Source organism: Podarcis pityusensis (genome assembly GCF_964106645.2).
Source record: "Podarcis pityusensis genome assembly, chromosome: 1".
NCBI lineage: Eukaryota > Metazoa > Chordata > Lepidosauria > Squamata > Lacertidae > Podarcis > Podarcis pityusensis.
The window spans coordinates 29,491,925-29,516,631 of NC_138028.1; the positions used below are offsets into that span (position 1 = coordinate 29,491,925).

The 24,707-nt window shown below is 44.1% G+C and overlaps 1 protein-coding gene and 1 long non-coding RNA gene across 7 annotated transcripts in view; one reads left to right on the forward strand and one right to left on the reverse strand.

The window, feature by feature from the left end:
• The window catches only part of ADCK1 (aarF domain containing kinase 1), a 107,159-nt gene that overhangs the window by 49,994 nt on the left and 32,458 nt on the right, over positions 1-24,707 (reverse strand). For all 6 annotated transcript variants that reach the window (XM_081003873.1, XM_081003874.1, XM_081003869.1 and 3 more), the window contains one exon: positions 18,454-18,657. In XM_081003873.1, coding sequence (XP_080859999.1) covers positions 18,454-18,657 — 204 coding nt within the window. The remainder of the gene's footprint in view (positions 1-18,453; positions 18,658-24,707) is intronic.
• Positions 9,518-20,788, forward strand: LOC308476417. Its single transcript, XR_013985864.1, has 2 exons — positions 9,518-10,308; positions 20,355-20,788. It is a non-coding gene; the product is annotated as an uncharacterized lncRNA (long non-coding RNA).

Below are 24,707 nucleotides of genomic sequence, written 5' to 3' on the forward strand. Positions count from 1 at the left end.
GCAAGCATACCTAGATGCTTAGGAAGTTGAAGTAATTTTAATTTTAATATTTTAGCTTTTGTATGTTTTAAGGGAGGATCGCTACTTTTTCTTGATTTTACTGCTGTGGGGTTTTTTTGGTTTTTTGGTAAACCACTTTGCAAGTTTTTTAAAATAAATTTTATTAAATAAATAAACAATAAATATAAATAAAATAACACAAGCCAAAACACAATCCATCCTGTAGATTAAAGTATCTGTCCATTGTCGCCTATTTGTTATCAGAGGCCCAGAATCCACATTCCTTTGTAAGAAAATCTGAAATAACGTAAAACCATTTTTTTAGGCAAAAAAATAAAAATCAGTTGGGGGTGACAAGAAATTTTCCACACCAGGTACCACCTGACCTTCCTACGCCTCACCAGGTCACCAGGTTAGAGAAAGGTTACCTAGAAGCTATCAGTGTACAATCTTGTTTAGAGATTGCTGCTGTGGAAAACCTTTATTTTTTGAGAAGACACATTATTTTTGCTGCCATTTTCTTGTATTTCTGTTCTCAGGCCTCATTATGAAATATTAGTAGGTGATTTCATCTTTACTAAGACAAGGTGTTTTGACTAGCCTGTTAAAATGCGAATGACTATTTTGTTACGTATTGTAATTTTAAAGTGCATTATCTTGAAATGCTCTGTTTCATTATGTATATTTTTCTCATGTTCAACAATGTCAGAAAAATGTACAAAATGCCTTGGCTTAGCATGGCTTGGAAAAGGGGCATACAAATATTTGATTATCTCAGTTTGGACTAAGTGACGAAGTGACGAGAACATATGCTTTGCATACTCAAAATCCTGGGTTCAGTTCCTGAATTTTCCAGACTGAACCACCCCCCCCCCAAAAAAGACCTCTGGTACCAAGTAATGGGAATAAATCTCTGCTTGAGAGGGTGGAGAGCTGCCGCTGACCGCACTGGGTTCAATGGCACAACGGTCTAATTCAGCATATGTTCTTATGGAATTTCTCCAAAAACACCAGCATCTGGCAACGATTGGTATCTGTCAGGTAAGAGGAAGAAGAAGGATCTCACCAGGAGATTTCTACTAGAAGAGGACTATTTTAAATAAAGGAAAACAAAAATAAGTGGGGAGTTTATTTACATCCAGATTTCTGCATGCTGGTCCTGCAACTTCCGTAACCGGTCCCGTTCAGGGTGGATCTAGCTGGCCATCTACTGGTCACTGTGGAGCAGGACTTGCAGGGGAGTCATGCAAAGAGACTGCCCTATTCACCGAGGACTCCCCCAGACCACCTGTTTATTGAGACTTCATCCTGATCTGCTTGCACATTGTCCAGTCCTCACTGAGCATCTGTTCTGATTTGCTTACTGGCAGCTTTTGTGACAATGCGTCGTCATCCTGCAATCACCCTGATTTGCTTGCAGGATTTTATGTCATCCCATTAATCACTGGTTCGTTCCACACTTTTCAATGCACTATCCCCGTCACTTTCCTAAACCTAAATTTCCTGGTATGCGCTTGAATCTTTCCCGCAAAATATGGACAATATGGAGGTGTCCTGAGCTGCCAACTGTCCAGATTTTGCCAGAGCAGTTGAGAAATGGTCAAGCATAGTATCACTGTACATATTATCCCGAATGCATACATAAAGAAAAGGAACTTGTTTATGTCATTAGGGAAACATACCAAAGAAGTAAATGATAGAGAAGCAGCCATTTGTGTTTGCACAATCCCCAAGTGAAGAGGAGGTTTGTTCCCCACCTGTCCAGCAGTACCCAGCCAGTTTGATATGATCCAAATAAAATGGCCTCAGAAAGCAGGTCACCAGCAAAGAGACAGTATCGAGTAGGGCTGCTCAGCCTGCAAACATCCAACATCAAAACTTTAAGACAGTGATTCCAGGGACTCTCTCCTGACCAGTTTAGCATTTCCTGTGAAAGATTGTGAGACCTGTAGTTCAACTCCCAAGATTCCAAACAGAAAGGAATGCTGCAGGGTCAAAGCACTAGCAATTACTCATTTTGCTTTAAAAAGGGAGGGAGGTGGGGAGGGAGGAGAGAAGAAAGAAAGAAAGAAAGAAAGAAAGAAAGAAAGAAAGAAAGAAAGAAAGAAAGAAGCCAGACATTCCCCTTTCGTTCAAGGAGCTCTTGCTGGCATCACCACCTACTTAATTAGTAAACTTTAGTTTTTACACAGCACTAGGGATGAACAAGCAGAATCAGGAGTCATTCAAAATAGACTGTGCTGTACTGAGCAGAGGGCTTTTCTAGATGACCTCCAAGGCTCCTTCCAGCTCTATCATTCTCTGAATTCTACCGCACCCTTACGCAGTTTCCCACAAGACCCCTAATACTGAGTGAGATGGGCCAATTGTTTGACTCAGTATGATCACTAGTGAAATACTTGTATTGTGAAATCGAAAATGCGCAGAAGAACCCCCACCTGCACAAGAGATACTTTCAACTGCCATTAGATTTATTATTTCGTTTGGGTGTCATAGGTAGTGAATGGTAGGAATTTGAACCCTCTGGCAAGATGTGCCCCCTAACCTACATTTCACATTAGCCCATGCATAGATAAAATGAGGTTAAATGAAGAATTTATCGCAGTGCCTAGTACCTAGTTTAAAATTCTTTATACCGCTTCTCAAAAGTCACTCCGCCGAGAACCTTGTCAGTTGGGCTGCTCTTTGAAAAATGTTCACATTTCTGAGGGTCACGAGGTTTCGGCAATATATTCTGAGCAGGCTCTCTGCGAGGTTATCCAGGGACAACAAGCCACTCTTCAGAACAACACAATGCTACAGTGAGCGTAGCCCTAAATCATGTTGCTTCTACCTCCATATACTTCATGCCCACAGTTCAGCGCCTTAGCACACTAGCACTCGCTGCCAAGGTGGGCAGCTGCCGGAAACCATGGAAAGCAAGGCCCATTGAGCTAAACTCTCCACCCAGGGCAAGCCCTCATCCTCATTATTCTCTCTCCTTCCATTACTTGAGAGACCAGTAGTTTGTGGATGAATGAGCCAAGAACTCTTGTTGAAGGAGGGGTAGGCCTCACTGAGGGGCCATAGTTCAGGAGGACCCATTGGAAAGTCTCTTGCACAAGCCTGAAGCCAGAGCTGCCCTGAGCACTGGTGGGAAGGAGAGGCCCATGTGTTCAGTGACATCATCATCATCATCATTTTATTACTTGTAGCTCAGCCATCTGACTGGGTTGCCCCAGCAACTCCGGGTGGCTTCCCAACATATATAAAAACATAACCAAACATTAAACAGATGTTTAAGGCCTTCAGGTGTCTTCTAAAGGTTCTATAGTTACTTATCTCCTTGACATCTGATGGCATCTTGAGAGCAAGTGTGGTGTAGTGGTTAAGAGCGGTAGTCTTGCAATCTGGGGAACCGGGTTCGCGTCTCCGCTCCTCCACATGCAGCTGCTGGGTGACCTTGGGCCAGTCACACTTCTTTGAAGTCTCTCAGCCCCACTCACCTCACAGAGTGTTTGTTGTGGGGGAGGAAGGGAAAGGAGATTGTTAGCCGCTTTGAGACTCCTGAAGGGGAGTGAAAGGCGGGATATCAAATCCAAACTCTCTCTACTCTAAGGGTATTCCACAGGGTAGGTGCCACTACCGAGAAGGCCCTCTGCCAGGGGGATCTATGCATCTTTCTGTTGCGTGGTTTCCACTACCTGGGCTAATCCCACAGCTACCTCATTTCTTCTGTAGAATAAAACGTAGGTTTATCAACTAGACTAGAAATCTTAAGGCACTGTAGCACCTAGCCCTGTCATCTCTAACCTCGTACCCTTCAAATATTTTGGACTATAGCTCTCACCATCTTTGACCATTGGCCATGCTGGCTAGGATGGATCGGGGTTGAAACCCAAAGTATTTGGAGGGCACCATGTTGGAGAAGACTGATCTAGCTCACACTGCACCGTACAACAGGTCACTTTTCAAACAGTCATCTTGCTTCTGTTTTTTACACATGCAATACTTTCTTCTGTCATCAGCAAGGTCACCTTGGTATCTAAGGAGACAGTCCAAATTCAAGTTCCACCAGTGAGTTAGGATCCTGTGGATCTCTGGCTCAGCTGGCCAGTTTGCATCACAGCTGGGCTACAGATAAGGGATAAGTTCTTCACGCTTTGAAAATGAGGTCAACCCTGAAACACTCAACCTGAAGACTTTTTGTAAATGGCCTCTAAAATTTAATCACATACTTTTGTACTGTCTTTTGAGTATTACCAAAATTTATTTTATCCAGCACAAAACAACAGCGTTTCTGATATTTTCACTACCCATTGTCAAATCTGACCTTGTAAAACTCCATGTTAACATTTGCAAATGTTTTTCTCTTTCACTTAAGTAAATATATTCTAAAATATACTATAAAAAGGGCATTTGTAAATATATTATTTTAAACAACAGCCAAAAGTTTGGACAGTAAGTTTTACAGCAGGTCAAAGCAACAGGAACAGAAAAGGCAATGGACCGGCCATTGCTTATTGCTTTTTTGACCTCCTACAGGATCAATTATATTCTCCAGATATAGTGATTTTCATAGTTGTTGGGCACCACCAGGCTTCCACACTAGCTTCTCAGAACAGCAGGATAATAAGTATTTTAAAATCCTTGGTTTTTGAATTGCCAGATGTCTCTAACTCCAGATCATTAAAGGACTACAAAACATAATCAGTGTCCCTTAGAGTGCATCTTAGCTTTTAAATGTTGATGTAGCAAAGCATTTAATCCTCTATGTTTGTAGAACTCTCCCCCCCCCCCCATTAATAAGAGTATTAATTTTAGAAATAGAGGGTGGGATTCACCTAGGCAGGCCTGTCAGAAGAAGCACTATGCAAGGATTTCTGCATATACAACACGGCTCAGGGGGTTGGGAGAACCCCCAGCACAGTGCACAAGGGGAGAAGAGAAGGGTCATTCCTTCTGGCAAGCTATAATGCTTGTGCAGATGGAACAGTCACCATAGCACAGTGCTGAATATTAGTATGAAATATTGCTGTTGTTGTTGTTATGTGTATTTCTTCCCTTCTCTTCCTCCCATAGGATCCCAGCACCGTGAAAAAACAATATTACAATCGCTCAAAGATCTAAAAATATGTCTCTGAAATATAAAACCATAACCAATAGCCAAGCAAATGTGTGCATGGGCTAAATTTATCCCAGCAGTAATCGAATGGACTTCCACCCAAGATTGTTGGCTTCATCTAATAAGAGTGATCCATGTGATGCACAACTAAAATGAGAGGAATGAGGCTCTAGATTTTTCTAGATTCGTCATGTGCTCTGTGGTGCTCATCCAGGCCCTACTGGGCCTGCTGGAAGCACCTTCTGGCAATCAAGGGCACTTGGGGGTGGTGTGCATCCTCATCTAGGTCCAATAGTTGCTGCTTGTGAAGACCAGGAACTGGGAGCTTGAGCAAAGAGGGCTTTAATAATACATGAAGTATTACAAATTTAAGAAATAAATAATATCAAAACTGACTGTTGGGAGCTTCCAATGCTGATTTTAAAAAACCATCTGTTTCCTCAGGCTTTCGCTAGCGGCCAGCTACCACCACTGGATCTTTCTGCCCTGAATTTCTCTAATATCCGTGAAATTGTGTTGTTGTTTTTCTGTTTAAAATTGTTTTAATGTATATTTTATCTCTGGAAGCTGCTTTCAATATTTCTTTCCAATAGCAGGCAATATAATGGCACTGTTAAATAAATATTGAAAACCGCTAAGAGCTCCTGAGGTAGGGGTAGGGAACCTCAGACCTGAGGGCCAAATGTGGCCTTCCAATCCTCTGTATCTGGCCCTTGGGACTCTCCCCAGGCCACAAAACCCTCACCGGCCCAGGCACCTCACAGACTCAGCTTCATTCACTCTGTGAGTGTTTTTGCCTGACTAGAAGGCGCCTTCAGTTCTAATAATGCCACTTGATTGCCAGAGAGAACTGTGCAGACGGGTGTAGAAATGAGCCTTATTGTACAAAGGTAGAATTCACATTCGTTATTTGGCCCACTTTTGCCTCTGGTGGTGCATGTGTTTGCCTCTGGCCCTGCCCACCCCTGATATGTGGCCCCAAGAAAGTTGTCCAGAGAGGAAAGTGGCCCTTTGGCTGAATAAGATCCCATCCTAACCCATCAACAGAGAGGAGGTTCCCAGCACCGTTTCCACATTCCAGTATAAATGACTCCTCAAAGCTAACAGCCCACACCACTTACTCAGTACCATAACCCATACCCCTCCTGCATTATATCTTTCTAACTATTCTCATTTATTATTTCTCTCCCTATCTCCCTCTCTCTCTCTCTCTCTCTCTCTCACACACACACACACACACACACACTTGTCATTTTCTCGCTGTCTCTTTAAAATTAAATATCACCCTGGCTCTGCCCATGCGGGCAAAGCAACACTGAAAGGAAAGTCTGCAGCTGAGAGGGGATTCGAGCTGCCTCGCTGGGAATCAATGAGGCATAGAAGGCTCTGTCTAGCGCCTGAAATGCTGAAAGGAACCGGGGCAGATCAGTAGCGGCTGAAAACGTATTCAAGAGAGAAGAAAAGGCCCGTCGCAGAAGCCGCACACAGCCAAAGCAGAGCGAGAGAAAATCATGTGCCGTATTTTAATATATCGCCTTTCTGAGTGAAAGAGTTCTGAGTGAGGGGGGGGAACAATTTTGGGGAGGCCATGAATAATACTGAGAGGACTTAATGTATGGCAGGGCTCACCAGGGCTCACCAGGGAATAGATTCATCGAATACGTTTATCAATTCATCGAAGACATATTGAGCAACAATACACATTCTTCCTCTTCTGGGTAAACGCAACCAAACTCAATGTACTCCTAAGAGGCTTCCAATGGCCAGCGTCTGTGCTGGCTACCTGCAGACCAGGGGTGAAAGATTTTTGGCCCTCCATGTGTGTTGTTGGACTACAACTCACATCCACCACAGCCAGTATGGGCATTGATGGGAGCTGTAGTCCAGCAGCATTGGGGAGGTGGTTGCCACAGGTTCTCCATCCCTGCTTCAGGCATTCAGGGTGCTGGTTTTAATCTATAAAGCCCTCAGAATTGTAGACTTATAGAATCATAGAACTGTAGAGTTGGAAGGGATCCCAAGGATCTTCTAATCCAACCCCCTGCGATGCAGGAATCTCCACTAAAGCTTTCAAGACATATTACCGTACTGATCTCTGCTTAAAAACCTCCAAGGAAGGAGAATCCACCACCTCTCAAGAGAATCTGTTCCACTGTCCAACACCTCTTACCACCAGAAAAGTCTTCCTGATGTTTATTTGGAATCTCCTTTATTGGAACTTGGATCCATTGGTTCGAGTCCTAACCTCCAGAGCAGGAGGAAACAAGGTTTTGACCCAACTTATTCTTCAATTTATGGCCAATCATAATTTCTAAGATGTAGTAAGAATTTACAGTCCAAGATACATCTCTTCCCTTACAGACCCACCAAGGTTCAAAAATGAGCACCTTCCAGAAGCAATACAGTGGTACCTCGGGTTACATACGCTTCAGGTTACATATGCTTCAGGTTACAGACTCCACTAACCCAGAAACAGTACCTCGGGTTAAGAACTTTGCTTCAGGATGAGAACAGAAATCGTGCTCTGGTGGCGCGGCGGCAGCAGGAGGCCCCATTAGCTAAAGTGGTGCTTCAGGTTAAGAACAGTTTCAGGTTAAGAACGGACCTCCGGAACGAATTAAGTACTTAACCCGAGGTACCACTGTAATCACATTTCATTTGTGTTAGCTACCGGCAGCTGGAACTGAGGTGGTAGCAGGCAAAGGTCTTAGCAGAGTTATCTGGTTTGTATGGTTTTAACTGGAATATTAGTCATTCTTTCTAAAACTTATTGTTGCTTCCCACCCACAGCCAAACCAGACACTTAAAAAGCACAAATATTTGCCAGCTGGGCTTCATGACAAAGCACACACCTTGAAGACAAGAATTTCCAAGCTCAATCCACAGTATCTCTGATTAAAATGGTAGAAGGGTGTGGCTCAGTGGAAGAGCATCTCCTTCGAAGGCAAAAGGTTCCAAAGTCATAGAATCATAGAATCATAGAATCATAGAGTTGGAAGAGACCACAAGGGCCATCGAGTCCAACCCCCTGCCAAGCACGAAACACCATCAGAGGACTCCTGACATATGGTTGTCAAGCCTCTGCTTAAAGACCTCCGAAGAAGGAGACTCCACCACACTCCTTGGCAGCAAATTCCACTGTCGAACAGCTCTTACTCTCAGGAAGTTCTTCCTAATGTTTAGATGGAATCTTCTTTCTTGTAGTTTGGATCCATTGCTCCGTGTCCGCTTCTCTGGAGCAGCAGAAAACAACCTTTCTCCCTCCTCTATGTGACATCCTTTTATATATTTGAACATGGCTATCATATCACCCCTTAACCTCCTCTTCTCCAGGCTAAACATGCCCAGCTCCCTTAGCCGTTCCTCATAAGGCATCATTTCCAGGCCTTTGACCATTTTGGTTGCCCTCCTCTGGACACGTTCCAGTTTGTCAGTGTCCTTCTTGAATTGTGGTGCCCAGACCTGGACACAGTACTCCAGGTAAGGTCTGACCAGAGCAGAATACAGTGGCACTATTACTTCCCTTGATCTAGATGCTATACTCCTATTGATGCAGCCCAGAATTGCATTGGCTTTTTTAGCTGCCGCGTCACACTGTTGGCTCATGTCAAGTTTGTGGTCAACCAAGACTCCTAGATCCTTTTCACATGTACTGCTCTCAAGCCAGGTGTCACCTATCTTGTATTTGTGCCTCTCATTTTTTTTGCCCAAGTGCAATACTTTACATTTCTCCCTGTTAAAATTCATCGTGTTTGTTTTTGCCCAGTTCTCTAATCTGTCAAGGTCGTTTTGAAGTGTGATCCTGTCCTCTGGGGTGTTAGCCACCCCTCCCAGTTTGGTGTCATCTGCAAATTTGATCAGGATGCCCTTGAGTCCATTATCCAAGTCGTTGATAAAGATGTTGAATAAGACCGGGCCCAAGACAGAACCCTGTGGCACCCCACTAGTCACTCTTCTCCAGGATGAAGAGGAACCATTGATGAGCACCCTTTGGGTTCGGTCAGTCAGCCAGTTACAAATCCACTGAGTGGTAGCATAGTCAAGACCGCATTTTACCAGCTTCTTTACAAGAATATCATGGGGCACCTTGTCAAATGCCTTGCTGAAATCAAGGTAGGCTACATCCACTGCGTTCCCTTCATCTACCAGGCTTGTAATTCTGTCAAAAAACGAGATCAGGTTAGTCTGACATGACTTATTTTTCAGAAATCCATGCTGACTATTGGGGATCACAGCATTCCTTTCTAGGTGCTCACAGACTGTTTGCTTAATGATCTGCTCCAGAATCTTCCCTGGTATTGATGTCAGACTGACTGGGTGGTAATTATTTGGGTCCTCTCTTTTCCCCTTTTTGAAAATAGGGACAACATTTGCCCTCCTCCAGTCTGCCGGGACTTCGCCTGTTCTTCAGGAATTCTCAAAGATGACTGCCAGTGGTTCTGAGATCACATCTGCCAGTTCTTTTAATACTCTTGGATGCAGTTCATCTGGCCCTGGAGACTTGAATACATCTAAACTAGCCAAGTATTCTTGTACTATCTCCTTAGTTATTCTGGGCTGTGTTTCCTCTGTTGAATCATTTGCTCCAAATTCTTCAGGTCGGGCATTGTTTTCTTTATCGGAGAAGACTGAGGCAAAGAAGGCATTGAGGAGTTCAGCCCTTTCTGTGTCCCCTGTTTGTCAATCCCGGCTGTGAATTTCCCCTGCGAAACTCTGGAGAGCCATTGCTAGTCAATTCAGTAAGGACAAGATTGATGTACCAATGGTCTGACTCAGCACCAGGCAGCTTCATACACAACACTGTTCAGAAAGCAGGCAGGATTATTTGAACAGCAAGTGTCAGTAGTGGTCATAAATTGCATTATGATGTCACAGTTCAGCAAGGGTCAGGCTACAGCTTGGGCAGAATAATGTGGCCTTGGCTGGGAAAAGGGCTATCTCCCTCTACCCGACAACCCCGCAATTCCCCCATCTCTACTCACATTAGCAACAAAAGGCTATTTGGGGGCTTGCCCACCTACTCAGATGTGCCCTTGCCTATCTGAACTACACAATCTATGGCAACATCATTCACTCTCCACAAGATGAACCCATGACAGCATGTTCCTTTATATGCACTCCTGCACCACAAACAACCCTAGATTTACTAGATGTTCCAATCCTGCTGCACCGACTGCATTTCACCCTGCCCCATGGCATTACAGGTAGGTCTACCCCACTCACCACCTCCAAATGCCAACACACCCTGCAGCCCCATTCTTCATCGCCGACCCTTCTCAATCCACCCTAGAGACTTGAAGCATGATCACAAATGAAGTTGGGGAAAAGTAATCTGATTTACCAGCCATAAAGCGCTCATGGTTGACATAGCCTTCCTTGCCACCAGATGGCCTTGGTGTAAACGGCAACAGCTATTTATGTGGTTATTATGGGGATTTATTTGTTTTTCATTCAGGGTTAATTAGGGGGCTTTCGAAAAGGAAGGGCTGACAGTGCTGTCTGGAAATGGTTATAGTGCAGCAAAAGGCCAGCACAACTTGCCCACGTGTAGCATTTTACCAAGAGCAAGCTTGCAGTTCATTTTAACAGCGCCTGCCATTCTACTGGGGGAGAGCTCCATGTAGGGCGGCCTCAAGACATGTTGCTAACTGAGGGAAAAGACAAAATGGCGTCTCTTTCCATTCCATATACAGAAGCTGACTGGACTGGCAGGTGAGTCTTAGACCCCATCTGCACTATACACTTAAAGCTGCCTCCTACCACTTTGAACAATCATGGCTTCCCCCAAAGAATCTTGGGAAGTGTAGTTTGCTAAGGGTGCTGTAACTTGATAGGAGACCCCCTATTCCCCTGACAGAACTATAATTCCCACACTGCCCTGGGAAGAGGAACTGATTATTAAACTACTGTGGGAACTGTAGCTCTGTCAGTGTGAATAGGGATCTCTTTGCAACCTTAGCAAACTACAGTTCCCAGGATTCTTTGGGGGAAACCATGACTGTTTTAGAGTGGTAGGATACAGCTTTAAATGTATGGTACCTCAGTTCAAAACTGTCAGTGGGACAGCATCCTCCACCACATGTGAGGGCTGCAGCCTAGCTTAGCAGAGCAGGACAGGCTTTGTCCTCCAGCACCTTGCTGTCCCTCCCAGCCTCTCTGCATCTTCCGCCTAAGGCAGCCATCTAATGTTAAGACTGGACCTTGTTCCATGGATCTGCCACAGGTCATCTATATTGCCTCTGATGTTCCATTCCTATACCTACCGTTGCTCTAGGGATGAGAGAGAAATTCAATTCAGTTCACCTTTGAATGCGAACTTACCTAATTCGCACTTTCTGAAACAAGGTGCAAACTGAAGCAAAGGCATCATCCAAAAGTTGCACTTCTCTTAGCCAAACACTGTGTACAAAAGTGTCTATGCTAGGGTAAAGTGTGCATATGTTTGTGAAAACAACATTTAAAAAAAATATTGGGGCAGATTGTTTTTTGTTTTAAATGTGCTTATTAGGTGAAATTGCATACCAAAATGTGTATACTAGGATAAATTTGCACTAAGATACTGATAAAGGAGGTGGAAATCTGGAGAACCAAACTTAAGACAGAAAAAAGAGAAACTGGGTGAAATAGAAATTGACAGATCTGCCCATCCCTACTTTGCTCTCTACAGCATACTTAGAACCAACAATTTCCATTTTCAATGGGTGCTTCCAGATGTGGAAATTCTGCAGAACCCAGTCACTGCTATTCAGCTGCAAGGAGAATAGCAGCCCTGCTCCCAGACTTCTGGAATCCAAATAATATGTTACAAAGCGTTAAATACTTCCTTTTCCCCTCACTACACTGCTAATTATTATTGCTTCCTCTCCCTCACTGCAGGGAGGGATGGGATAAAACTGATATATGTTCTCTGGAAAGGGAAGGGTTAAAGTGATAGTGTTAACTCCTAGAGTTGGACCACAGAGAAGGAAAATTATAAAGACCATAACTGGGGGGGGGGTTTAATTATTTTGGGAGGGGGGAGCTGGATCACCTGAGGTCGGTGGGAGGCATGAAACAGAAGCTGAACAGGGAAAACATAAACATTTTTGTTCATTACATGACATCATGCAGATGCCCATTAAAAGGTGAGTGAACACCCTGTGGCTATTTCACAACAAGGGCACTATGTACAGGCAGCCATGGGGTCTTGTTTCCTGACCTATAGGGTGATGACCAAGGCCTGGAGGAGACACTCTAGCAGCACAAAGCAGATATCAGGTTCCAGGTACCAAAGGAAGGATCTGCAAGACTCAAAAGATCGCCCACAAAAGACGGGTGTTGCTTTGACAATGGCCTGAGCAAAACTGGCACGCCTATGGAGTGGCCAAGCTTTAGCTACAAGGCAACAAAACTCTAGCAAAACAGGGCTCAGCAGCTCAGTGGTAACATGTCAATGAACTCTGGCCCACAAACATTCATATGGTAATAAGGTAAAAGGCCGTCTGTGATTTGCTGGTTTGGGTCAATACTGTCTCAGACATTTTTACTGCAATGCAGCCTGCCAAATTGTCTTCTATCTCCTGTCTGAAATCATCTAACCAACTGTCTCTCACTGCCCCATCTATGCCTCTGTATCTGACCCGACCCATTTAACTGTTCTGTACCCACTTTAGACAAACTCCTTAGCTCATGAACACTGCTCAGCCCCACTGATACATTGGTGGTGCAGCTGCTGAGTTTGCTGGCAATCAGATGAATACTGTAGATTTAACTGACCCCCATTATTCTTGTCCAGTGAATGGGCTCCCAAGGGGGGTTTCCATTTTTGTTCTACTTGTGCCACTCATATCTGTTCTGTGGCCCAGGCTCAACAATTCACACCTGGCCTGTTTTTCGCTAACTGGGTGTTCTCAATAAGGTAGAAGACATGAATACACTCTGAAACTCTGTGCAGCAAGTATTGTCTGTCTCCAGTTGCTAAGAACAGCAGACTCCCACAGCTGCCTCTTACAAGCTACACTCCCAAGAGCTATCCCTGTATTAGATGTTAAAACAAAGCAGGTTAACCTATGGGCTCTCCAGATTTTGTTGGGCTCTATCTCCCATCAGTCCTAGCTAGTCATCGTCTTCTTCTTCTTCTTCTTTTCTTCTTTGGCGATCACTTGTAGCCGAGTAAGATTGTCTTCCATAAACACAGTTTTAACAGATTCAGGTGGATAGCCGTGTTGATAATAACAAAATGAAATAATAAATAACAAGATGAAAGATGAAAAAATCTTTTTTAGTAATTCCAGTGGCACCTTAAAGATCAACTAAATATAAGCTTTCAAGGTATGAGCTTTCGTGTGTAATACACACTTCATCAGTTACTCTGAAGCAGAGATCGCTTCAACCTTATAACTGTTGCTGACTGTTATGGCAGTTGGTTCCACAGGGAAGGGCAAGGGATTTTTAAATGGATAGATGACCAAAATTAGCTTTAGTATGTATAATGGGACATGAATCCAATATATCTATTCAGACCAGGTCTCTCCATAGTTTTTAGTTTGGTAATGAGTTGTAATTCAGCAACTTCTCTTTCAAGTGTATTTCTAAAATTCTTTTGTAATAAGACAGCCACTGGCGGAGGAAGAGGGGGGCAGGGGAGTGCACCACCCCCGGCACCATGACCCCGGTGGGGTGCTATCGAGGTTGCCCCCCCGGCCGTGCTGGGCACCACGCCCCCAGGACACGCGCCACACCCCTGGGACATACGCCATGCCGCTGTGGGCAGCGCGCCATGCCCCTGGGATGCACACCACGCCCCCCGGGATGCACGCCAGCCATGCTTCCGCCTGCTCTCCGCTCCCAGTGCCAGAGCATGAAGCTCCGCCACTGAAGACAGCCACTCTAAGATCCTGCACAGAATGTCCTGGGAGACTGAAGTGCTCTCCTATTGGTTTCTCTGTTTTATGATTCCTGATGTCAGATTTATGTCCATTTATCCTTTGGCGTAGGGACGCAGGTGGCGCTGTGGGTTAAACCACAGAGCCTAGGGCTTGCCGATCAGAAGGTCGGCGGTTCGAATCCCCGCAACGGGGTGAGCTCCCATTGCTCGGTCCCTGCTCCTGCCAACCTAGCAGTTTGAAAGCACGTCAAAGTGCAAGTAGATAAATAGGTACCGCTCCAGCGGGAAGGTAAATGGTGTTTCGGTGTGCTGCTCTGGTTTACCAGAAGCGGCTTTGTCACGCTAGCCACATGACCCGGAAGCTGTACGCTGGCTCCCTCGGCCAATAAAGCGAGATGAGCGCCGCAACCCCAGAGTCGGTCACAACTGGACCTAATGGTCAGGGGTCCCTTTACCTTTACCTTTATCCTTTGGCGTAAAGTTTGTCCTGTTTGTCCAATATAGAGAGCTGAAGGGCACTGTTGGCATTTGATAGCGTATATAATGTTGGAAGATGAACTATTAAATAGGCCTGAGATGGTATGTTTGATGTTATTGGGGCCAATAATGATGCTGTCCAGGTGCATATGGCAGCAAAGTTGGCATCTAGATTTATTTCAGGCTCTTGTGCCAGTGTCTATGTTAGGTCTGGTTGTTGTATTATTGCGTGTGAGGAGCTGTTTAAGATTGGGTGGCTTTCTGTAGGGAATGAAAGGTTTTCCTTCCAGAGCTTCGGAAAAAGAGCTGTCATTAATCTAAGAGCTGTTGCAAATCTCTGATGATGTGTTGAACTGTTTTAACTTGAGAGCTGTATGTGATTACTAGTGGTGTTCTATTGTTTTCTCTTTTGGGTCTATCTTGCAGCAAGGTTTTCACACTGAGTCCATAAGTGACTGTGGAGGCCACTTCTGGATCCACACGTCCTTCCACAGTGGGGACATTGGCTTCTGATCACAGTGTGGATTTGCCAAGCGTGCCTTCCTCTTAGCACGTTTCTCCCTTGCGTACTGAGTTTGAGTGTCTTCAAAGCCCATGACACCTTTGGTAAAGGCTGTTCTCCAATTGGAGAGCTCACAGGCAAGTGTTTCCCAATTGTTGATGTCTATACTACATTCTTTAAAATTTGCCTTGAGACAGTCTTTAAACCTCCTTTGTTGACCACCAGCATTACGCTTTCCATTTTTAAGTTCGGAATAGAGCAGTTGCTTTGGAAGAGGATAAAAAGGCATCTGCACAACATGACCAGTCCAACGAAGTTGATGTTAAAGAATCACTGCTTCAACACTGGTGATATTTGCTTCTTCCAGTACATTGGTATTAGTTCATCTGTCTTCCCAAGTGATGTGTAAAATTTTTCGGAGACACCGTTGATGGAATCTTTCAAGGAGTTGGAGGTGGCATTTATAAGTGGTCCATGTTTCACAAGCATACAGTAAGGTTAGTAGTACAATAGCTTTGTAAACAAGCATTTTGGTTTCCCTGTGAATGTCCCGGTTCTCAAATACTCTGCATTTCAATCGGGAGAAAGCCACACTCGCAGAGCTCAGGCAATGCTGGATTTCGGCACCAATGTCGGCCCTTGTGGAAAGATAACTGCCAGGTAGGAGAAGTGATCGACATTTTCCAACATTACACCATTGAGTTAGATTTATGGCGCTGCAGAGGGGTTATTTTGTACTTGTTGGTGCAGCACTTTGGTTTTTTGGATGTTAAGCGATAGGCCAAGCTTGGCCTATGGTCAGGGATGGTTAGGTGTTCAGCAACACCTAAAGAATCACAGATTAGCCACCTCTGTGTTATAAAGTGTGATGCACGTTTACAGCAGAGGCAGGTATAACTCACTGCTAGCAACAGTGCACTCAATAACCAACAGAGGTCTGTGACAATCCCATTATGCTGCACATAGCACACAGCAATCTCAACAGTACCAGCTGTGTGAGCTAGGGGAAAGAATCTGCATTTTCGCAGTGACAAAATACTCCAGTTTCAGCACTGCAAAAAATGTGATATTTCTGCAACAGAAGCACTACGCTGAGAAAACAATGCCTGTATCCTTAGCAACAAGCAGACGTGCATTTATTACCAGAAAGCAGCAACAAACCACTGTTTAGTGCTTTCAGTTCACTCTACTACCCAAAATTAGACAAATTCATAGAAGGCAAGGCTATCAATGGCTACTAGCCATGATAGCTATGTGCTATCTCCCTAGTCAGAGGCATTTTGCATCTGAATACAAGTGGCTGGGAATTGCGAGTAGCTGCTGCACGCTTGTTCAGCTAGCAGGTTTTCCTTTTTTATATATATACATTTTTATTGGTTTTTTTAACATATCATTTCCAACAGTCATATAACATACCGTATTTTTCGGCCCATAGGGCGCACCTAGTTTTTTTTTGGGGGGGGGGAATAAAGGAAAAAATTTTTTACTTTATTTTCCCCCCAAAACCAGGTCAAGGAATCCAAACCAGGTCGGGGAACAGCGGGATGGCGGCGCTCCGCCTCCCCGCTGTCCCCCGAGCTTATGGGGCTGCCCGATATCTGCACTCCCGCGGAGCTCCCAAGGCTTGCGGAGAGCTTCCTGAAGCCTGGAGAGCGAGAGGGGTCGGTGCGCACCGACCCCTCTCGCTCTCCAGGCTTCAGCAAAAGCCTGCATTCGCCCCATAGGACGCACACACATTTCCCCTTCATTTTTGGAGGGGAAAAAGTGCGTCCTATAGGGCGAAAAATACAGTAACTTCTTATACAATGTTTTAGACTTCCATCAACACCTCTGATGATTTTTCATTATCACTTATTCTGCATTTCTTAATTTCTCTATTACTCTTAATTGTCATTAACTAATAATTCTCCTCATAGTCTTTCTTGCAATATTTCAGATAATCCTTACAAAACCTCTTGCAGTCCTTCTAGCGTAATCTGTTCATTACAATTACTTTTCAATTAGTTCGTATATTTACCCCTGTCTTCTAAGAATCTCTGATCCCGCAGGTTTCAAATCCTTCCTGTTAATTTATCTAGTTCTGCATAGTCCATCAATTTCATCCGCCATTCTTCTTCCGTCGGTAATTCTTCTTGCTTCCATTTTTGTGCAATAATATTCTTGATGCCGTCATTGCATATAAAAACAACTTACAATCCTGTCTTTTAATATCATCTCCTACAATGCCAAGTAAAAATGCTTCTGGTTTCTTAATAAATGTATATTTCAACATCTTTTTCATCTCATTATATATCATTTCCCAGAGGTTTTTCACTTTTTTACATTCCTACCACATGTGATAAAAAGTTCCTTCCTTTTCTTTACATTTCCAACATTTGTTACTTGTTTTATACATTTTAGCTAATTTCACAGGTGTAATATACCACCTATACATCATTTTCATCACATTTTCTTTCAAAGCATTGCATGCAGTAAATTTTAATCCTTCTTTCCACAGTTTTTCCCAGTCTTTTAACTGTATATTATACCCAAAATCTTTGGCCCAGTGTATCATCACCGACTTTACCTCCGCATCTTTCAAATGCCATTCAAGCAGCAATTTATACATTTTAGACAAAATTTTATACTTATTATTCAATACCCCTATTTCAAATTTTGATTTATTATCATCAAATCCTTTTTCTCTCAAATCCTGTTTAAACATTTCATTGACTTGGTGATAATGCAGCCAGTCATTCACGTATCCTTTAACCCCTTCATAAGATTTCATTTTCCATTTACTTCCTTTTGTATTAATTTTTCATATGTAACCCAATTTTTACTCATATTTATCTTTTTCACACTCATCACCTCTAATGGAGACAGCCACTGTGGTGCTTTACGTTCAAATAGGTTTTTATACCGATCCCATATTTCAAATAGAGATCTTCGGAATATATGGTTTCCAAATCCTTTATGGACTTTTGTCTTATTATACCATAAATATGCGTGTCAACCAAATATATCATAACCTTCCAAATCCAACAAATCTGTATTTTCTAACAACATCCATTCCTTTAACCAACAAAGTCAAGATGCTTCATAGTACAGTTTCAAGTCTGGCAGGGCAAAGCCCCCTCTTTCTTTAACATCTGTTAATAACTTATATTGAATTCTTGGTTTCTTCCCCTGCCCAGCTATCAGGTTTTCCAAAGGCATCTGGTTACACACTGTGGGTTCGTTCACACTTCCTTTTGTGCCATGTTTCTAGGCGCAAGTCCGGGCTTTCCAGATCAGCATCCAAGCAGGTCTTTTTTTGTCCCAGCACTTTTTCAGGAAAACCCGTGTTTTACTGCTGAAATGTAGCAAGCGGCAAAACTGCTCAGGCACACACCTGGAGAGCCCAGACCTGTGGCTCAAAAGCATGAAGCAGTGTGCCATTTGCCTGATTCAGCAGGGCTATACTTATATTCTTATTGCTCGTGCTTGGCGGACAAGTCAATACATGCCTATTGTCACACATACCCCTTTGCCCAGGTCCTCCAAGATCACTTGCTCAATCTCCTGCCTGCTGCTCTGAGGGGCTTGGCTGTGCAGCACCTTGAGTGTGCGAGTGTATTCCTCAGGCAAGAGATAGTCGAGAGCCCCCAGGTGCTGCCCCACCTTGATGAAGGTGCCCCGATTGGCACAACACAGGTCTCGTAGACGTTCTGCAGAGCGCAGATGCACCTGCAGAGGGGGAGAGAGAGGGAGGGAGGTTGAAAGACTCAGAAACATCCAAAACTTTGACTGAATCCCTTTCTTCCAACCATACGCTACCTATTTCCATATCTTGTCTTCCCAGGCTGCCATTTTGCTTGTTCTGGGTGTGCGTTACCATAAGGCTCCCTGTGTTTACCATTAGAACAGGACGCATCTTTGGGGAAAACAGACACTGTTTTCTCCAGGATGCCCCCACAATTGCAGACCAGGGCTTGATGTGGGCCAGTACCTACACGCGTATGTAGACTGCAGGCATTAGAAGTTCTACATGACCACATCTTGTCTCCTCAATAAGCACCAAGCAGACAGTGCTTTGAGGTAGGGTGGGGAACCTCAGGTCCAGGGTCTGAATGCAGCTCTCTGGGCCTATCTATCCCTTGAGACTTCCCCAGGCCAGACACCCTCCCCTCTCAGTGGCCTTGCTTCAATCCCCCCCCCCGAATGTTTTTGCCTTACTGGAATGTGTCCTTGAACCCTGATGGGGGACAGAGAGGGGTTGTGAGTGTGTGCAGAAACTAGCCTACTGTACAAAGGAAAAAGAATTGACTTGGGATAGTTCAGTCAGTAGAGCATGAGACTCTTAATCTCAAGGTCGTGGGTTTGAGCCCCATATTGGCTAGAAGACCCTCGTAGTCTCTTCCAACTCTACAATTCTATGATGCCCCCAATTTGCTCCACCTACTTTTGACTCTGACTCCACCCACCACCGTCATGTGGTCCCCAGAAGGGCATGTGGACCTCAGCTTGAAGAAAGTTGAGTAGCCCCGCCTTAAAGAGGTACACAAACATGCAGGCAAGATATTTGGATTCCAGTTCCTCGAAAGCCTGGTGCTCACCACTTCCTTACACTGGGCTGCTGAAAGCAGAAGCTGCCATTCCACCTGCCTCTGCAAACCCCCTTGCAGCGGTTGGGCGACGGTGTGCAAAAAGGCAGCTTTCAGCTCTAGACTCAAAAATAATACTCTTGCAAGGAGCAGGAAGCTTCTGCCATGGAAATGTGTGGTCATGAGTACAGTAGCTATATGCAGCGTGCCTTACATTGCTCCCTTGATGTGGTTGTTTGGAGTGACAGAGATATCAAGAGAGAAAGAAAGCTTGGAATGGATTGGAAATGAAAGGGTGCAGACAGGGCGGGAGGAGAGAAGAGAGGGGGGGAAAGAGAGGGATGGAGCCAGAGCAGCTGGGCAGTTTGTCACAGTACAGGGAGTTCAGCCCATTACAGGGAAACAGCTTTTATGCAGCTTGGATAATTGTCCTCGACACTGTCTCCAACAGAGGAGAAAGCGGAGGGAGGGGGATCAGCAGCAAAAGCAGGGAGGGGCTATCTATAGCTGTCCGGAATTAACTTGCATTTCAGAGAAAGGAAGGGCAGGCTGGGCACACTTGAGGGGAAAAACGCCACTTCAACCCAGATATTGCTCATGGTGAGAAAGCAGCAGCAACAACAACAAAATTTCAGGAACTGTACAGAGTGTCAGGGCTACTGGGAACACCCACCCACACTCCACACACAAAGCAAACACACAATTAGGCCCGCATGCGAGCGCACCAGATTGAGCCAAGGGAGCAAAAGAGACATCTGACCCCAATGTTGATTCACCTCCTAAAATGTAAGCTCAAAATCTTTTTTAACTGCCAGTTACTAGCAAGTGATTGCCTTGCAGCCAAAGTGTCACTGCAAAGGAAGCATGGTTCTGCCATATGGCAATTCTGCCTCAATCCAGAGACGAGGAAGTTCATGCGAGCAAGTCCCACTGGGATTCCTGCGGATTTATAACACTGGTCACCAACATGGAAATAGGTACTGAAAGAGCATTTTCCCTCCTTTAAATGTTCGGGTTGAAGAACAGGCCACAGAACAGATGGCAGCCATGTCGACAAAAGACATTGTAAGGCCAGGTACTCCAGCCAAACAAGAAAAAGAAGATTTTGAACGCCATTTGCAGTTCATTGTGTGTACCTGACGTGGTAATTAACAATCCCTGGCCATGACACTGCAAAATACAATTCAAGCTACTAGCTTTTTTTCAACCTGTCCAGCAAGTAATGCAATAAATAACTTGAGGGAAAAAGTTTGTTTCTTGCCATTTCCAAAGCATTTACTGAACAGATAATATTTAATGCTACTTGACAAAACAAACATCCTGCACATTATTCACTGATTGCATTATGTACTTTATTATTATTATTATTATTATTATTATTATTATTATTATTATGACTGAATTAAAGAGAGACTAAAGGTCAAGCTCAACAAGATGCCATTCATACAATTATCTATTGCATGCATGGCTTTTAAAACAGTAAAGAGTGGTCACAGCAGGGGCCCCAATCCAGACTGAAATCCTGGCGGGGGCAGGATGAGGATGGAAGAGCTCTAACCTTTCTGCCCCTCATGGTGGTCCCAATTCAAATCAAGGCCTGCTTCACCTCTTCTTTGCAATGGAGGGAATTTATATTATGTACAGTGGAGAGCAAAGGTTTAAAGCCTCCTTATCGACTATCACCCCTACCAGATTCCCAAATGGACCACCATGCCTCATTTTTTTTAAGGCATTAATGTAATTTCTAATTGTGTGTATGGCATCTTGTCTACTTCAACCCTAAGGCTGTGTTCTAACTAGAGTTTCCTTGTACAACTTATGCATTGGTGTAGTCCTAAACTGGAAATACGGAGAATGGTAGTTCAAGAGTGACGTAAGTTAAGGAATCCTCAATGAATCTTCTAAGAAAAAGCAGGATAAAGGAGGCAATTGCCATGGGAATTCCAGCTGTTTACTCTGCTGATCCTACTGATTCCCAGCCTGTAGGTTATACTAGGAACATTCAGCAATGAGATTAACACAGTTCTATCACTGAAATGATGTGGGGGTGCAACAGAAAATGACAAAATGACATTCAAACAATTCATTCTGAAAATGCCCTGGAAGTTGCTCCTACTGCTCAAGTTACTTTTAGCTTCTGTAATGAATCATATTAACGAAAAGACAGAAAAAAACCAGCCATGCCTTGTTTAGAGAAACCAATATGAAGGGATGATAGCCTTGAAATATCTGAAAGGATGGGGATAAAGAAGATGAACTGTTCACTCCAGCAACTTAAAAAATATAATAGAGTTTAAGCTGCAAGAGCACAGAACTGCCTAGGGTAAATTGACCAATTAAAATGTAACAAGTCATCAGATTGGGATGGATCTGAAACAACACAATCTAAGATGCCAAGGGACTGAGACTAGGGACTCTGGCAGTAGAGTTAAAACACCATCAAGGGCAGCTCACAGTCTGAAGGAATTATTTGCTTGATCTCTGCTGAGCAGCAAAACCACCTAGATAATAGACACAGAGGACACTACTGTTCATCAGCCCAGTCAAACCAAGTGGTAATAATAATAATAATAATAATTTCTTGTTTATACCCTGCCCATCTGGCTGGGTTTCCCCAGCCACTCTGGATGGCTCCCAACAGAATACAGTCATACATCGGGTTGCGAATGCTGCGGGTTGCGCATTTTCGGGTTACGGATACACCGAACCTGGAAGTACCGGAACAGGTTACTTCCGGGTTTCGGCACTCGGGCATGCGCAGAAGCACTGAATCGCGTCACACGCGTGCGCAGATGTGGTACTGTGGGTTGCGAATGCGCCTCCCACACGGATCACGTTCGCAACCCGAGGTTCCACTGTATTAAAAACCTGATAAAACAGCAAACATTAAAAACTTCCCTAAAGGGCTGCCTTCAGATGTCTTTTAAAAATAGGATAGCTCCTTATTTCCTTGACATCTGATGGGCGGGTTTTCCACAGGGTGGGTGGCACTACCGAGAAAGCCCTCTGTCTGGTTCCCTGTAACCTCACTTCTCACAATGAGGGAACTGCCAGAAGGCCCTCGGAGCTAGATCTCAGTGTCTGGGCAGAACGATGGGGGTGGAGATGCTCCTTCAGGTCTACTGGGCCGAGGCCATTTAGGGCTTTAAAGGTCAGCACCAACACTTTGAATTGTGCTCAGAAATGTACTGGGAGCCAATGTAGGTCTTTCAGGACCGGTGTTATATGGTCTCAGTGGCAACTCCCAGTCACCAGTATTGAACACTGTATTTCTGTCCATAAAGTCACACTGTAAGTTGATAGTTGATCTGTTGTTGAACCTAGGTCTCCTGACCCTGAACTGTTTTATGCTTTACTTTGGTTTCCTCTTTTCCATTTTTTTTTCTTTTATCCTTTAGCTACAGAACCATCCCAGGGCTCTCAGTTACTTCAGCAGCAAATAAACAAGCCGAAACAATAATTAATGACAGAGCTATAAATCACCTCACTGAATATGATACGTGACAAACCAGCATAGCTTTTGCCAAAGGAGAGGGGAAAACCATTTCCTCTCCAATTTATTAGTTTGTGAACATTCTAGCAAAAAACAGAGACAGTGAGAAAAGAGAAGATTTTTTAAGCAGAATATTTTCAAGTGGACTTTGGTAAAGTCCCCTACACACAGTTAGAAAATAATCAATGCATGAGATGCAAAAACATGGCCAATGATCAGACACTGCCTAAACTTTTCCAGTACAGTGGAACCTCGGTTGTCGAACGTAATCTGTTCCGGAAGACCATTTGACTTCTGAAACATTTGACAACCCAGGCGCAAAGGGAGAATCTCAATTTCAGTGGTGAAAATCGAAAAACATGCAGCGGAAGCCGTTCAACTTCCAAGGCGTGTTCGAAAAAGGAAGCATTTACTTCCAGGTTTTTGGCATTTGGGTTCTGAAACATTCATCAACGAAGACATTTGAGAACCAAGCTTCCACTGTACTTGACTTCCAAGTTGAATTCCACTCAAATGCCCAATAGTTATTACTAGAACTGGAGTGAATTGAGATGTCATCAGCATGACGAGAAAGAAATGGAAAGAACTCTCCTTATCACCCCAAGGGTGATAAATTATTGGGGGGCCCAGGTAAGACCTGCCCCACATAATCAATCATATGATGCAGTGCACGCACACCATTTGAATGGCAATGCCCATCAACTTTGGGGGGCCCCAGCTCCCTCAAATATTTTATTGGGGGGCAAAGACCCCTCAGCCCCTAGAGGTTGGCTCCTATGCCCTACACACTAAAAAGGGCCTGGAAGTGAGGTCTGAAGATGAAGGAGGTGCCATTACTCCTTCCATGTACAGACTGGGCAGGGTCTGAAATGCCTGAATTGATTCCCGATGCTCTAAAACAGAGTTGTTGAGGTGGGTTGCCCAGGTCTGCTGGGTGATCTTGGGGGCCCGATTGGATTCCTGAGCTGGATGAGCAATAGAGGATTAATGGGATTTCATTATGCTAGCTCGGCATGTAGGCATGACCAGGTTCATCTTAACAATGTCACACCCAACCATCTGCCAATGCACTAGATTCAGATTCAGCTCAGAAAGCAGATGTGGAACTTCTAGGGGGTAACAAGATTTCTGAAGCCATATTGCAGTTTATTCTGGCACTGTGAGCCCTTATGAAAGGCACCAGATAGCACCAATGATATAATGCCAGTTGCTTTATTAAAATTGGAGTGACACTGAGAAATGAGAAGCCTACACTAGCGTCAAAACCCAGCATATTGGAAAATATTTGTCATGCCTTGACTGACACAATATAGTGGCGGAATAAAATAAGTAGTGATGATTGAACTATCATTACTATTAATTGTCTGATATAGCTTGTTTTAATTTTAAAAAATTATTTTGTAAACATAACCCTGTTTATTCTTGCATCAAACCTGTAGGCCTTTTACTTTCCCATTTTACTTGTGAGGGTGAGAGACAGTGAGTTGCCCAGGCCTCTCCCTGTTAAGATCTATGAGAGAGGCCTTGCAACATTCTGATACATGCTATGCTGTAACAGGAGAGCCTTCTCAGTGGTGACACCTCAATTATGAAGTTCCCTCCCCTCTGAGATATGACTGCTATCACAAGAAATACCATCAGCGTTGTCACCTAAATTGATGGTATATTTGCAGTCACTTCTGGCTATCCTGCCTCGAGGA